The sequence below is a fragment of the Bradysia coprophila genome, unplaced genomic scaffold (assembly GCF_014529535.1).
Source record: "Bradysia coprophila strain Holo2 unplaced genomic scaffold, BU_Bcop_v1 contig_232, whole genome shotgun sequence".
Taxonomy (NCBI): Eukaryota; Metazoa; Arthropoda; class Insecta; order Diptera; family Sciaridae; genus Bradysia; species Bradysia coprophila.
The window spans coordinates 11,910,453-11,922,579 of NW_023503493.1; the positions used below are offsets into that span (position 1 = coordinate 11,910,453).

Sequence of the window (12,127 nt, forward strand, 5' to 3'; positions counted from 1 at the left end):
GTAACACCTCACTCATGTCGAAATTAACCGAAATCCATCAAAAAATCCGATGGAAGTTAGGAAGTGTCAGAGGAATCATCTGTTATCCCAAAATTTATAGAGTCAACCTTGAAATACTTCACTAATGTCGAATATAACTCAAATCCATCGAAAAATCCGATGGAAGTTAGGAAGTGCCAGAGGAATCATCTGTCATCCCAAAATTTAGGAACCTTGGAACACCTCACTCATGTCGAAAATAACATAAATCCATCAAAAAATCCGATGGAAGTTAGGTAGTGCCAGAGGAATCACCTGTCATCCCAAAATTTAGGAACCGACTTAGTGGAAGTTAATACTTAATGATCCCAACAATTCCCAACAAGAAATACATCCCAAAACAACACACATCATTCACCACATTACCATCAATATCATACAACAAAATATAAAACTCACACACACGCATACAAATTGGCTTTTATATGGCAGTTGTATGGAGACTTTGGGGAGCTCCAGCTCCCAAGATATGAGTTTTTTTTTGCATTTTTTCCATTCTTATTTTTGGGCCAATATTAGCCTATAACCAAAATTTCAGGAAAATTTATAGAAACGTTTAGGAGTTGCTGGATCTACTTTTCCATAGGAACTAACTAACTAACGTAGGCGATTTCAGTTATCTGAAAAAACGAAATGCTTATTTGCATACAAACATCATGTGATAGCTCGTTGAACTCGTATGGATTCCTAGATTCCAGATATCCTAGTTTAAGGGTCGTTAGAGTTAAGGCGGAGAAGTCAAAAAGTTACTATAAATATGCTTCGCCGTCCTCAAAATTTTTTTGTTTAAACATTTTTGGTGGTGGACTTGATCTGGTTTCGTCAAGCGCAAAACCAGCGAATGTAAGATAAATTCGTTATATGATTCATTCGTGAAAAAATATTTAAACGATTTTATTTCTGCACACGGTTATCAAGGCTTTAATATTACGTCGAATGACAACATGAAAATTGCCTCGATTTAGCTGTGTATAAATAGAAAATGCTTTAATATAACATCTAGTAGCTTCTGTGTAGTAACATTGTTGGCTAAAGTATACGTATGGCGAGAACTTATGTATAACATGATAAGGCTTCAACCAGGGCTGTCCATAGACCATAGTCGGGCTGTCTGCCTTATTGTGTCTTTACTTCTTCATACATACATATCGCACAGCGCACAATAACCATATGACTTATTTTCTGAAACATTAGAAATCCGTAAATGGGCCAGAAAACAAATTAACTTTTGTTGAACTTACCACGAGCAGTTTCATGCAATTTTTCCACTTCATCGGCAGTCAATTTGAGAGCAATGCACCAACCTATCTGGGGTTTCAATGTGCAACCATCTTGCATCACTTCAAAACCAGTATGACCCGCCAGCAATAAGCTTTCATATTCCTCTGGTTCTTCGATTATTTTAACGCCAACGGCAACAATACCAAACGGAATCTTTTCAATGTCAATCAATGGCCATGGCCCCGAAATTAGATCACTGTACATGCAACGTGCCATCGTATCATTGCTATGATCCGTCCATTTACCTTCCACATTGAAAACAGCGAACGCAGTTATCCAACCACTTATGTAGCTTGGACCAGAACGACCAGTCAAATGATTGCAAATACGATTCCAGAATTCGATGTTTGGTTCATTGTTCTTGGCAGCGATGAACTCTTCCAGAATTGGCCTCAGCATTTCGTACCATTTGTCCAATTTGTATTCCTTCAACTTCTCCAGTCGACTCAGGATGCTTTCCCAGTCGGCTAGTGTTCCTTCTAAAGTGACATAAGGAATGCCACATTTAAGACAACATGCATATTCAAAGAACTTTTTCGCCGTTGCCATGAAGACAATTCCACAAGAAATGATGTCATCAGCGGTGGTTGTTGAAAAATTTGGCAGTATCCAATTTTTCACCGTTTTATCCACGAGATTTTCGTCTATAGCCTCCGTTAATTTAGTTACAACAAGGTCATAGGGCGCCGAACGAAGCGATCCATCGATAGCGACTACAAGCTCCCGTTTCCCATCTAAATTAATGAATTGGCTTCGGAATTCCTCGGCGTTGTTATTAATGTAGAAGGAGAATTGGGTCATTATTGCCATCCATATATCATCAGGACGAATGACCAAGTTATAGTGTTGATTATAACAATCGACAACGGTCATAACAAACCCGTTATCGCTAGCATGAACTTTTGAAGAGTACGGTGCCTCCATCAGTAGTTCCGTACAGTGGCTTAATTTGTACTGTGCCGATTGGGAGTATATTGATTTTGTAGCGCTTTCCTTGTCTGAGTCGGTTCTATTTTCCACAAAAACGTTGCAACCCTCGGCTTCCTTGTCTGCGACTCGGAATTTTGTTGAATAACTCGTAGATTCACACATTGTATTTTCAACGTCGTTTTTACTTTGAATTAAATTTTAAATTGTTAAGGCCTTCCGTTTGAATAATCAACTATTAATCAAGTCACTTTTGACATTGTATTTATGACTCAATGCCAATATGTAATAACGAATGCAGAAAGGAAAATCGATTTGGATCCAATGTCTTCAGATGTGCGGATGCGCACATAAGTTCAGTAAAATAGAGCAGGATCAACGCACTTCAAGCAAAAGTGCTATTAATGACAGCTGCCAAATAGATTACTATTTTGTATGAAATTTTATCCCCACTCTTTTTACAGTGTAAAATTTTGTATGGACCACTGTCAAGTTTCAGTACCCTATTTAGAGTACCACTTTTGCTTGAAGTGCGTTGGCAGGATCTATAATATATTTAGGTTTCTCTATAGAAGCGAAAACCTGAGCCTGAGGAAATAAGTTATTTGACGCGAGCTTATTTTTTCCACTTTCTTGCGTTATTTGACGTGCCAAATTTTCTTCAGCCGTTGTATGTCGTAAATGCATTCTACGGGAAATACTTTAAATAATTTTGTCATTGTAGTTATCCCGAGCAAAGCCGGAGGTACTCCACTAGTTAGTATATAAAACCACATCGTTTCTTCGAGTTAATCATACCATTCCCGATCTCAGCTGCAGTGTTAGGCCAAAATACGGTATTGCATTGTCCGTGTAGTCCCACAAAGAAGTGATAATAAATTGATTTAAAAAAAGCTCTCGAAACCTCTTTAAAAGCGAAGACACAAATTTGGTGTTTAGACTTAACAGTTCTATCAAAAGGTTGGGTGGTAGTAGTCGGGACATCTATTGCTCTTTCACTAGCAAACCTTTTTGGCTGCTCGATTTGAGGCAATTTTGCATGCGATATATTTGGATTAAACTCTAGTGTCAGGAATATAAAGGCCATATACCGCCGTCGGGACGTCAAGACCATTACATCACTAGGGACGTAGTAATAGTAAAAATTGATTTACCTTCCTGCTCTCAGATACGGTAAGTTCATTATACCGACCAACTATGTGATAAAAGATTGTGTGATTTTATATGCCGTAACACCGCTAATAAAAAAGAGGAGTTCACAACACAAGACCTCAATTGTCGGTAGAACACAAAAGTAAACCAAACCCGCGCCTTATACGCACTCATTGTATTTCCACATCAATTCTATCGCTACCATATCAATGCCGTGGAACCTTAAAGTCCGGCTCGTCACCTCCCTTATTCTTCCGCTTATTCATTATCGACTGAATTTTTTGCCATTCGCGATCTAGTTCCGCTTTTTCGCTCTTTTCCGTTTTGTTTTTCCTTGTCTTTCGGCCGTCTTGCATTTTCACTCCATATTGGAAAGCAGCTTTCGGCAGGGCCTCTTTCGTGCTCATGTAATCCGAATATTCTTCCTGAGTATCGAAATCCCAACGACCTGCGAAGCAAACAAAAATGGTCATTGAGCACAGACGCGTAACGTACAAATTATGTCATTTGAACTTACCGATCGGTCCCTTTTTGTTGCCCAAATCCATTTTTGTGTAATCCACCTCATCATCGGAATCTTCGATGGCGTCATCCATTTCTTGGAGTCCTGGATAGCATTCAGCATAGCCTTCCGGTTCTGCAGTTAGTTTGGATATCAAATTTGTTGAAATCTTTGGAGGTGGGGGAACTAATAATTCAAAAAAGGAAACAAATGGTAAGTTAGCATCATAATCACTTCCGTTCAACCACATAAGTCTTACGCGTGATAGCTCCAGCTTCCTTTTCTTCTTGTTCACTTGACTTATCGAAATAGTTTCGATTTCTTCGCGAACTTTCTCCGCTGGAAGATGGTTTAGATGAGCTGTCGTAACTACTCTCACCAGTTCGACGCGGTCGATAATCGCCGATGTCGTCGTAGATAGAGACATCTTTTTCTCGTCTATTTCGATCCGAACGATCATATCGTTCCCGATTTCGACCTCGATCTCTGTCTCGTTCTCTATCTCTTTCCCGATCTCCTCTTGTTTCTTTGTCTCTTTCCGGCTCCTTTATCAACGGCTTGTCCTTGTCTCTTCGTTTGTTTTTCTTACCGCGACCACCCTGTCTCAAATACGACAAAATCTGTGCTAGCTTGTTGATTACAATGTCATTTGTTGTTAGTGTTTGAATGTCTGCATGGGTTACTGGTACATCAGCCTTAGATCGGATTAATGTGGTTGGTATGTCGGATTCGGCATTTTCATCTTCCAACTCGATCACATACGCCATGCGACCTGGTGCAAATAAATCATTCCTTTCAACATGCCGTGATCGGTAGAATGTGACAATGTTGTGGATGTTTTTCCCCATTATCGATCGATATTCCGGTTCTTCAGTGAGCGTTTTCTCCTCCTCTTTTTCCTTTTCTTCGGCTTCTTCTGCCAACTTTTCCATTTCCACTTCTTGTTCGTGCTCTTTCACCACAATCTCACTGCGCACCTTCTGCAACAACGCATAATCCAGACCTTTTACCAAATGCGTGTGCTCCATGTCACCACCCAAGAACTTTGACTCCTGAATCATTTGTCTACGTCTTTCGGCAGCGTCCAGGCCAGATTTCAGATCCGGTGCGACAGCACGGTATGCTCCACCAGTAACATCCATGGCTTGATAATCAGGATTAGCACCATCACGACGTTCACGAGCTCGATCACGATATTTGTCGGCCAATTCTTGCAGTTTATTGTCCTCCTGTTTCTTCAGAGCCGCATAAAAGTTCTTCTTCTTTCGTCTAGCTTCGTGCCGTTCTGATGGAGGTGGCATTGCTTTACTGCTGCTAAAATTCACCAAAATAATCGTCAATGCATTCCAGTTGTGACTTTGTGAAATATACAAACGCTAATCGTACCTTGAACTGGCCATTGCCTCTCGAACCGATCCGGATGCATGTCCAGAACCTGGCGGAGCGCGAGGTGTCATTAAAAGTTTTCGAAAATCGTCATTGGTTAGCCGTTGTGACGGTGTGTCTTCCACACCGTGATCGTTATCCTGTGGCATTTTTACGGTGTTTTTCGCGAGATTCGGATTCGATAATGGAAAATTGATTGATTTTGAACAGAGAGTTCTATCTTTTACAAGTTCTTGCCATCACTGAATGACATTAGTGACATTTAAAATGATTGCGTTTAATACGTCCGTTTCAGGAGATCATCACATCACAAAGAGTTGACCAGGTTCGACGGTTTACTGATCATTTAGATGTTTCTTGTTCCAAGTTTCTTTAAAATTTCTTTTCCAAAAAGCTGCCCAGAACCACGACAAGTCGCAGGAGTGCTCACCTATAAAACCAATTTTGAACATAAAGTTTGTGACAACGGCTCTAAACGTTCTCATCTAAAGGGTTGGACACTTCCGAAAAGGTTTTGACAGCACGACAGCTGCTTTTATGTGACATGCGCAAACACATAACTACTTTTAGTGAGTGATGTGTCTAGATGATCTCAGTTGTGAATCGTTTTGGTAAATTTCTCTCGTCTCCCAATTAAATGCACCTGAAGCCTAGTCAATCGCAAGGAAATAATGACGAAGACAACAGTTGACTGATGCAGCCAGACAGTTCCTACTCTTTCGCTGATTCAACCAGCAATATGTACATCCGTTTTGATTGGAGAAAATCACTGCGAAGTCCTCCATCGTATCGCATCGGTACCACAACGTTTCGTTTTCACTTTCATTTTGTGTTCATCATTATCTGTTTGGCCACATTAATACTACTGTTCTACTATGTTAAGCCGGGCTCGCGATCATCGTACTCGGATAATCTATTTGAAAAATTTCACCCTCCAGTCCATCAAAGCTACAACTACACATATCCATTGAGTGCGCCGATCATTGGCAGTGGAATGAGAACATATCGCATCGGAATCATAGCTGATTTGGACAAGGAATCGCGAATTGTCGGCCAAAATGCATGGAAAAGCTACTACAAAAAGGGCTACATCAGCTACAAAGAATCAACGGAAGCAATTGCAGTGTCCTTTGACGCCGATCCTGTGTTAGAATTACGGAATGGCTACTCGCTGAATGGTCGTGGCATGGAACTATCCGAATTGGTCACGTTCAATGGGAAACTACTAACATTCGACGATCGAACTGGTCTGGTCTTTGAGTTGAACAACGAAAAAGTTACCGTGCTGTGGCTGTTAATGGATGGTGATGGCAAAACAGCGAAAGGATTCAAATCTGAATGGGCTACCGTTAAAGACGAGACACTGTACGTCGGTTCCATGGGAAAAGAATGGACGACTTCGAGCGGTGAATTCGGAAGTTTCGATCCAATGTATGTGAAGGCTGTGTCGATGAGTGGAGAGGTGAGCATGGGGGTTCGCGTTGTTGCATACTTTATCAGCGACATTTTCTTTTTGGTATTAAGGTTCATCACGTCAATTGGATATCGAATTACAAGAAGATCCGAGAGGCGGTTGGTATCCAGTGGCCGGGCTATATGATTCATGAGTCGGGAATGTGGTCGGCGGTTCACCGAAAGTGGTTCTTCCTGCCGAGAAGATGCTCGAAAAATACGTAAGTATTGACGGCCTGGAGGTCCATGGATTTTGTTTTTAGTCGACCAAACTAACAACAGTTGCTTCATAGATACAACGAAACTCTAGATGAGATGATGGGATGTAACTTGTTAATTAGTGCCGAGGAAAATTTCAACAAAGTCAAAGTAGTTAAGGTATGTTTGATTCCACTACCAGCTAGGCCATAAAGAACTCAAAACGTCCTTTCAGCTCGGAAACTACAAACCAACACTTGGATTTTCAAGTTTTAAATTCGTACCTGGAACTGATGACTCAGTTATTGTTGCCCTTCAGACCGAAGAACTCAATGGCAAAACATCCACTTTCATCACCGCGTTTACCATCACAGGGAAATTGTTGTTAGCGCCAGAGCGCATCGAAACGGATCTGAAGTATGAGGGATTGGAGTTCATTTGAGTTTGTCGGACAGGGTACAACAGTTGTTTGAATTTTATTTATATTTGTTAATATGCCAGTCAATGCCGTATCTATTGTCGGTTGAGGAGCGAACTCACTTTTGTATTACACCGAAAATTTCCGTATTAATTTGATGAATCCAAAATAATTTACACGAAACGTTTGTGATGTAGCCATTATGCGTTAAAGTTTTAGAGAAAACGGTTTTTATTTTCCAATTAAACAGAAATAGACTTAAATCGAGCTGTGCCATTCTGCGCGTTTCGTTTATTTCTTCTCAAAAATGACACACCAATTTCCCTGATCGTAATACGTTTCGATCACTGCAATGTCACTCACCCGCTCGCAAACGCGCTGCAGTTCCGCCTCCTCGAAGACATGATAGTATCGCAGGAAAGTCTTCTGTTCATCACCAGTCTCATCCTTTCGCTTCCACGGCACCAACATATCGGAATGGGAGAACTGGGTGCGATTGGTGTGAATCGGCAATCCATCGCAAAATTTCGCATTGCAAGAACTCGCATCATCAGCAACCACATCCACTTTGTTATTCTTTTTATTCTGGCGCAAGTAACTGGACTTGGTGCCTTTGGCTTGGTTCTTTGCCCAAACGTAAATTAGGCATCGGCCACCTGTCACTAATATCCTAGACATTTCACTGATGGCTTGTTGACGACGTTCCTGTTTAGTGTTTGAATGGAAATGACGTGATACATAGACAAAAATGACTAGAACGAACGTACCTCGGTCACTAAATGATGAATTACGGCTATGCTTATGCACCCGTCAACCGAATTCGATTTTATCGGCAGATGCAGGCAGTCACATTGAAAAATGTTGAAACCTCTTTGGTTGCAGACGTTCAGCAAACCGTGGCTTCGATCGCAACCGATCTTGAAAATGTATTCAAGGAATTAGAAATTTTGACACATCATACCACCGTCGGTTGAGCTTTACTTTTACTATGGAGTCATTCAGTGGTAAATATTTTCCGTTACCGCAGCCAACGTCGACCACAATACTTCCAGCCGGGAATGATTCAATGAATTCCTTAACTTTTGGCCATGGTGAATGTCGCGTTTCGCTGAAGTGATCTGCTATCTGATCGTAAACCTGGAATAGGATGCATTGGCTATTCAGGAGGAAGTTCTCATTTTTTCCGTTCTGTATCGAACCTTATGCACATTTCGTAGTTCCAATTCTGCGGGCAGCACCAATTTTTCAATGTTCTCGGAGGTTTCCTGTTGGGATTTCTGGTACGTGTCGCACAGCGACGTAAATTCGCAACGACATTTGTCAAAGCTCAACCTGCAACAATATTACCAACAGTTTCTTGCCGACTATCCATCACGACTAAGAAACTCACCTCCGAAATGTGAATGAAACACGCAACTTCCGTTCCACAATCGTAAGTCCTTCATTCACTGGTACTACATCGGTTTTCCGTGGCGTGATTCCATGCGTCCAGCCGTATCGACTTTCCTTCGACATAACTAGCAAACTTCGTCTGGGTAACCATACAGAAATGTGGCGTCCATCGGATGGTCGCCGAAATTCCATAACCGTACCGCTGGCGAGCGATAACGAAAAAATCGGATCGCAGAATGCAGAATGGGTGTCGCAGTGTGGTGGTATTCCTTGGCCAGGTTCGTATTTGTTGACAGTGATTTGATCAGGCACTTGAAACGATAGATTCGGCATCGACGATCTTAGGCGAGGCCATAACCTGTTGCATTCGTCGGGAATTTGCATTGCCAATGGTTGAGTTGCGTCAACATTGTTCGTGTCGTACTTAAATTCGTATCCGTAATGGTAGACCTGGCGATGTTTCATGGAACCTTTTCGAATGATAAGATTGTGTTACACCAGGCAATGAGACTGGGATCTTGTGAATATTACCACTGTTGCCTAGAGACGAATCATGACCGGTAAAATCATCACTCACACGATTCAAAAGACTCTCCTCTTCAAGCTCGGTAATGAAATTATCAATGAGAATTAGGCCGGGTGGCACTTGATGGTTCCATGGATTCACACTGTCGGGAACTGAATAAATTCTTTATTGAAATTTGAACGTCTCTTTTAACGTACCATACTGACCGTCTTCACAATACAGCAAATACAGAACCGATCCATTCTGTCCTAATGTCGACCGGGCATTCATTCCGTTGTAAATTGATATTGCATCGTCGATTGTTTTGCATTTCATAAACGAATAGGACTTTCCGGGTAGCAGAATTATTTGCAGGACAGTGCCAAATATTGCCGCTTCCTTCAACAGAACGTCGTTCTTTAATCCGGTCGATAATCCAGCATTGCAAACTACTAAATACTGAAATGATCAACAGTCAGGTCAATGTTTACAAGTTGAAGACTCAAAAGAGTCTCACCTGTTTCGGTGCATCGTTGCATTCTATTCCTGTTTCACTTGTTATTATGTGCTGACAGCGTTTCTGCTTGCGACCTGCCTTTCTTTCAATAGATTTCGATGTCATTGTTTAACGTTTTTTAAATGGACGTGAAAGCAACACCAGTTATTAAAGGCTTTTTAAATCAACTTAATCAATGTCAACATAGAGACTACATGTGCCGTAGAGTGCGTAGAGTGCACCATGTGTTTGACAGATGACATTGACGTAATTATTTCGTCAAACGCTTTCATTTCGCCCATTTTTGTTTGAGCGTGGCGGGAGCATTGCGAAAAATTCGAGCGGCGATTTTAATAACGAATTTGAATGCGTTGGGGCCGAAAATCAAGGAATTAGGAACCATTCTCATCAAAGTCACAGTACGTATCTAGGTGGGACGGTTGATTCTAGGCACTTTCGCATGTAGCCTTAAATTCATTTGGGCTATAACCAGCGACATTTCCTTAAATCATTCGTTCAAAACAGATACGTAAATCAATGAAAGTACAGAACAGGTATGGCCGATCAGCAAATTCACCTTAAACGCATTCATAAATTATGTCAAAATAATATGAAAATGAGTGCGTTTGAGTGCGTAAATCAAATTTTTATGTCCTCCGGGAGAACGATCGACCATACCTGTTTTACACTTTCATTGACGTAAATAACTATTTTGCTAGATCAGTCAGTGATATCGACAACCTTGTCCCTCACGTACGAGAAACAATTGAAGTACAAGATTTTATGTTCAAAAGCCAGAATGACACAATGATTCTCCGCTTCACAAATATGCTCCAGAAAGCTTGAGTATCAGGTCAGTGTAACAATTACATCCTTCCATTGGTGAAAATCGAAGGTGCCTTGAATTTCAATTGTTTGAATTTTACGTATTCACTCAAATACAAATCAATTACAACGAGAACATGAACTGTGTGACAACGTTAATTCTACTCTTCTACTATGTCAAGCCAGGCTCACGATCATCGTCGTATTCGGCCAACCAATTCGAAACGTTTCATCTGCCTGTTCATAGAACCTACAACTACACATACCCGTTGAGTCAACCGATCACAACGTATCGCATCGGAATTATAGCTGATTTGGACAGAAAGGCGCGAGTGATCGGTCAGAATGCTTGGAAAAGTTATTACAAAATTGGATACCTGAGCTACACTGAATCAACGAAAGCAATTGCCGTGTCTTTTAATACAGATACCTTGATAGAGTTGCGGAGTGGCTTTTCGCTGAATGGTCGAGGAATGGAGCTATCCGAATTGGTTACGTTTAATGGGAAACTATTGGCATTCGACGATCAAACTGGTTTGGTCTTCGAGCTGAACAACGAAAAAGTCACCGTGCTATGGTTGTTAATAGATGGTGATGGCAAAACAACTAAAGGATTCAAATCCGAATGGGCTACCGTTAAAGACGAAGTCTTGTACGTTGGTTCCAGCGGCAACGAGTGGACGACTTCGAGTGGCGATTTCGAAAGTTACGATCCTATGTATGTGAAGGTTGTGTCGATGAGTGGAGAGGTAATATGTGCTAAGTGATTTGTCGTATTTCCTTAGCGACATTTTCTATATTAAGGTTCATCACATCGATTGGATATCAAATTACAAGAAGATACGAGAGGCGGCTGGAATTCGGTGGCCTGGTTACATGATTCATGAATCGGGAATGTGGTCGGAAATTCATCGAAAATGGTTCTTTCTGCCGAAAAGATGTTCAAGAAATAGGTGAGTGCATCCGAACACATATTTTTTTCATCAGAAAACATTTGTATGGTAGGTGTCCTATCCTGTCCTGTACTATCTTTTACGCTTTTAAAGTCAAATTTTTAAGACAGTGGTTTGCATACAGATATAACGAGACTCTAGATAAGATGATGGGATGTAACTTGCTAATATCTGCCGAGGAAAACTTTAACAAAATTACAGTTGTCACGGTACGGGTAATTTAGACCCATTACTAGCTAAGCCATAAAGAACTCAAAATGTTTCCCCCATTTTAGCTCGGAAGCTACAAAGCTACACTTAGGTTTTCAAGTTTTAAATTCCTACCTGGAACTGACGACTCAATTATTGTTGCCATTCAGACCGAAGAACTCAATGGCAAAACGTCCACTTTCCTCACTGCGTTTACCATCACAGGGAAATTGCTGTTAGCGCCAGAGCTCATCGAAACGGATCTGAAGTATGAGGGATTGGAGTTTATTTGAATTTTAATTATGTTTGTTTATATGCCAGTCAATGCCGCATCTATTGTCGATTTATGCTAAGCAGATGAACCGATTCAATTTTGTACCACACTAATTATACTATTAAATCGCTTAAATAC

General features: G+C 41.0%; 4 protein-coding genes across 8 annotated transcripts; 1 reads left to right on the forward strand and 3 right to left on the reverse strand.

The window, feature by feature from the left end:
* Positions 1-943: 943 nt before the first annotated feature.
* On the reverse strand, positions 944-2,508 carry LOC119076690. The gene is made up of 2 exons (XM_037183596.1): positions 1,281-2,508; positions 944-1,221 (listed from the first exon to the last, which is right to left on the reverse strand). The coding sequence occupies exons 1-2, from the start codon at positions 2,410-2,412 to the stop codon at positions 1,175-1,177; spliced, it is 1,179 nt and encodes a 392-aa protein (XP_037039491.1). The 5' UTR covers positions 2,413-2,508; the 3' UTR covers positions 944-1,174.
* Positions 2,509-3,555: 1,047 nt separating this feature from the next.
* LOC119076677 (protein Red) lies at positions 3,556-5,554 on the reverse strand. 2 transcript variants are annotated; one of them, XM_037183574.1, is made up of 4 exons: positions 5,288-5,554; positions 4,161-5,212; positions 3,917-4,087; positions 3,556-3,847 (listed from the first exon to the last, which is right to left on the reverse strand). In XM_037183574.1, exons 1-4 carry the CDS (start codon positions 5,434-5,436, stop codon positions 3,606-3,608), a joined length of 1,614 nt encoding a protein of 537 aa, XP_037039469.1. In that variant the 5' UTR covers positions 5,437-5,554; the 3' UTR covers positions 3,556-3,605. The 2 variants fall into 2 exon arrangements, with proteins under 2 accessions (XP_037039469.1, XP_037039468.1); XM_037183573.1 differs by having other exon boundaries at positions 4,161-5,215; positions 5,288-5,553.
* A 230-nt stretch (positions 5,555-5,784) lies between these two features.
* Positions 5,785-12,127, forward strand: LOC119076687 (apyrase). Of its 3 annotated transcripts, none has more exons than XM_037183591.1 (5): positions 5,789-6,471; positions 11,045-11,322; positions 11,378-11,526; positions 11,633-11,735; positions 11,802-12,127. In XM_037183591.1, the coding sequence occupies exons 1-5, from the start codon at positions 5,982-5,984 to the stop codon at positions 12,006-12,008; spliced, it is 1,227 nt and encodes a 408-aa protein (XP_037039486.1). In that variant the 5' UTR covers positions 5,789-5,981; the 3' UTR covers positions 12,009-12,127. The 3 variants fall into 3 exon arrangements, with proteins under 3 accessions (XP_037039488.1, XP_037039486.1, XP_037039487.1); XM_037183592.1 differs by having other exon boundaries at positions 5,790-6,471; positions 11,651-11,735; XM_037183593.1 differs by lacking the exons at positions 11,045-11,322; positions 11,378-11,526; positions 11,633-11,735; positions 11,802-12,127 and adding exons at positions 6,812-6,960; positions 7,033-7,117; positions 7,173-7,623 and having other exon boundaries at positions 5,785-6,749.
* On the reverse strand, positions 7,627-9,922 carry LOC119076671 (alkylated DNA repair protein alkB homolog 8). 2 transcript variants are annotated; one of them, XM_037183566.1, is made up of 8 exons: positions 9,770-9,922; positions 9,480-9,711; positions 9,288-9,425; positions 8,746-9,217; positions 8,555-8,687; positions 8,337-8,492; positions 8,123-8,272; positions 7,627-8,060 (listed from the first exon to the last, which is right to left on the reverse strand). In XM_037183566.1, the coding sequence occupies exons 1-8, from the start codon at positions 9,872-9,874 to the stop codon at positions 7,647-7,649; spliced, it is 1,800 nt and encodes a 599-aa protein (XP_037039461.1). In that variant the 5' UTR covers positions 9,875-9,922; the 3' UTR covers positions 7,627-7,646. The 2 variants fall into 2 exon arrangements, with proteins under 2 accessions (XP_037039461.1, XP_037039460.1); XM_037183565.1 differs by having other exon boundaries at positions 9,279-9,425.

What these genes read in the sequence shown, in the direction of transcription:
- LOC119076690 (XM_037183596.1), bottom strand. Translation starts at nt 2,412, where the DNA reads ATGTGTGAATCTACGAGTTATTCAACAAAATTCCGAGTCGCAGACAAG. An exon ending in ATTGCATGAAACTGCTCGTG is followed by an intron (nt 1,222 to 1,280) that starts GTAAGTTCAACA and finishes CTAATGTTTCAG; the next exon opens with AAAATAAGTCATATGGTTAT.
- LOC119076677 (XM_037183573.1), bottom strand. Translation starts at nt 5,436, where the DNA reads ATGCCACAGGATAACGATCACGGTGTGGAAGACACACCGTCACAACGG. An exon ending in GGAAGCTGGAGCTATCACGC is followed by an intron (nt 4,088 to 4,160) that starts GTAAGACTTATG and finishes TTGAATTATTAG; the next exon opens with TTCCCCCACCTCCAAAGATT. An exon ending in CAACAAAAAGGGACCGATCG is followed by an intron (nt 3,848 to 3,916) that starts GTAAGTTCAAAT and finishes TTTGCTTCGCAG; the next exon opens with GTCGTTGGGATTTCGATACT.
- LOC119076671 (XM_037183565.1), bottom strand. Translation starts at nt 9,874, where the DNA reads ATGACATCGAAATCTATTGAAAGAAAGGCAGGTCGCAAGCAGAAACGC. An exon ending in TTTGCTGTATTGTGAAGACG is followed by an intron (nt 9,426 to 9,479) that starts GTCAGTATGGTA and finishes GAATTTATTCAG; the next exon opens with TTCCCGACAGTGTGAATCCA. An exon ending in GTTTCATTCACATTTCGGAG is followed by an intron (nt 8,688 to 8,745) that starts GTGAGTTTCTTA and finishes ATATTGTTGCAG; the next exon opens with GTTGAGCTTTGACAAATGTC.
- LOC119076687 (XM_037183591.1), top strand. Translation starts at nt 5,982, where the DNA reads ATGCAGCCAGACAGTTCCTACTCTTTCGCTGATTCAACCAGCAATATG. An exon ending in TTGTGTCGATGAGTGGAGAG is followed by an intron (nt 11,323 to 11,377) that starts GTAATATGTGCT and finishes TTCTATATTAAG; the next exon opens with GTTCATCACATCGATTGGAT. An exon ending in ACAAAATTACAGTTGTCACG is followed by an intron (nt 11,736 to 11,801) that starts GTACGGGTAATT and finishes CCCCCATTTTAG; the next exon opens with CTCGGAAGCTACAAAGCTAC.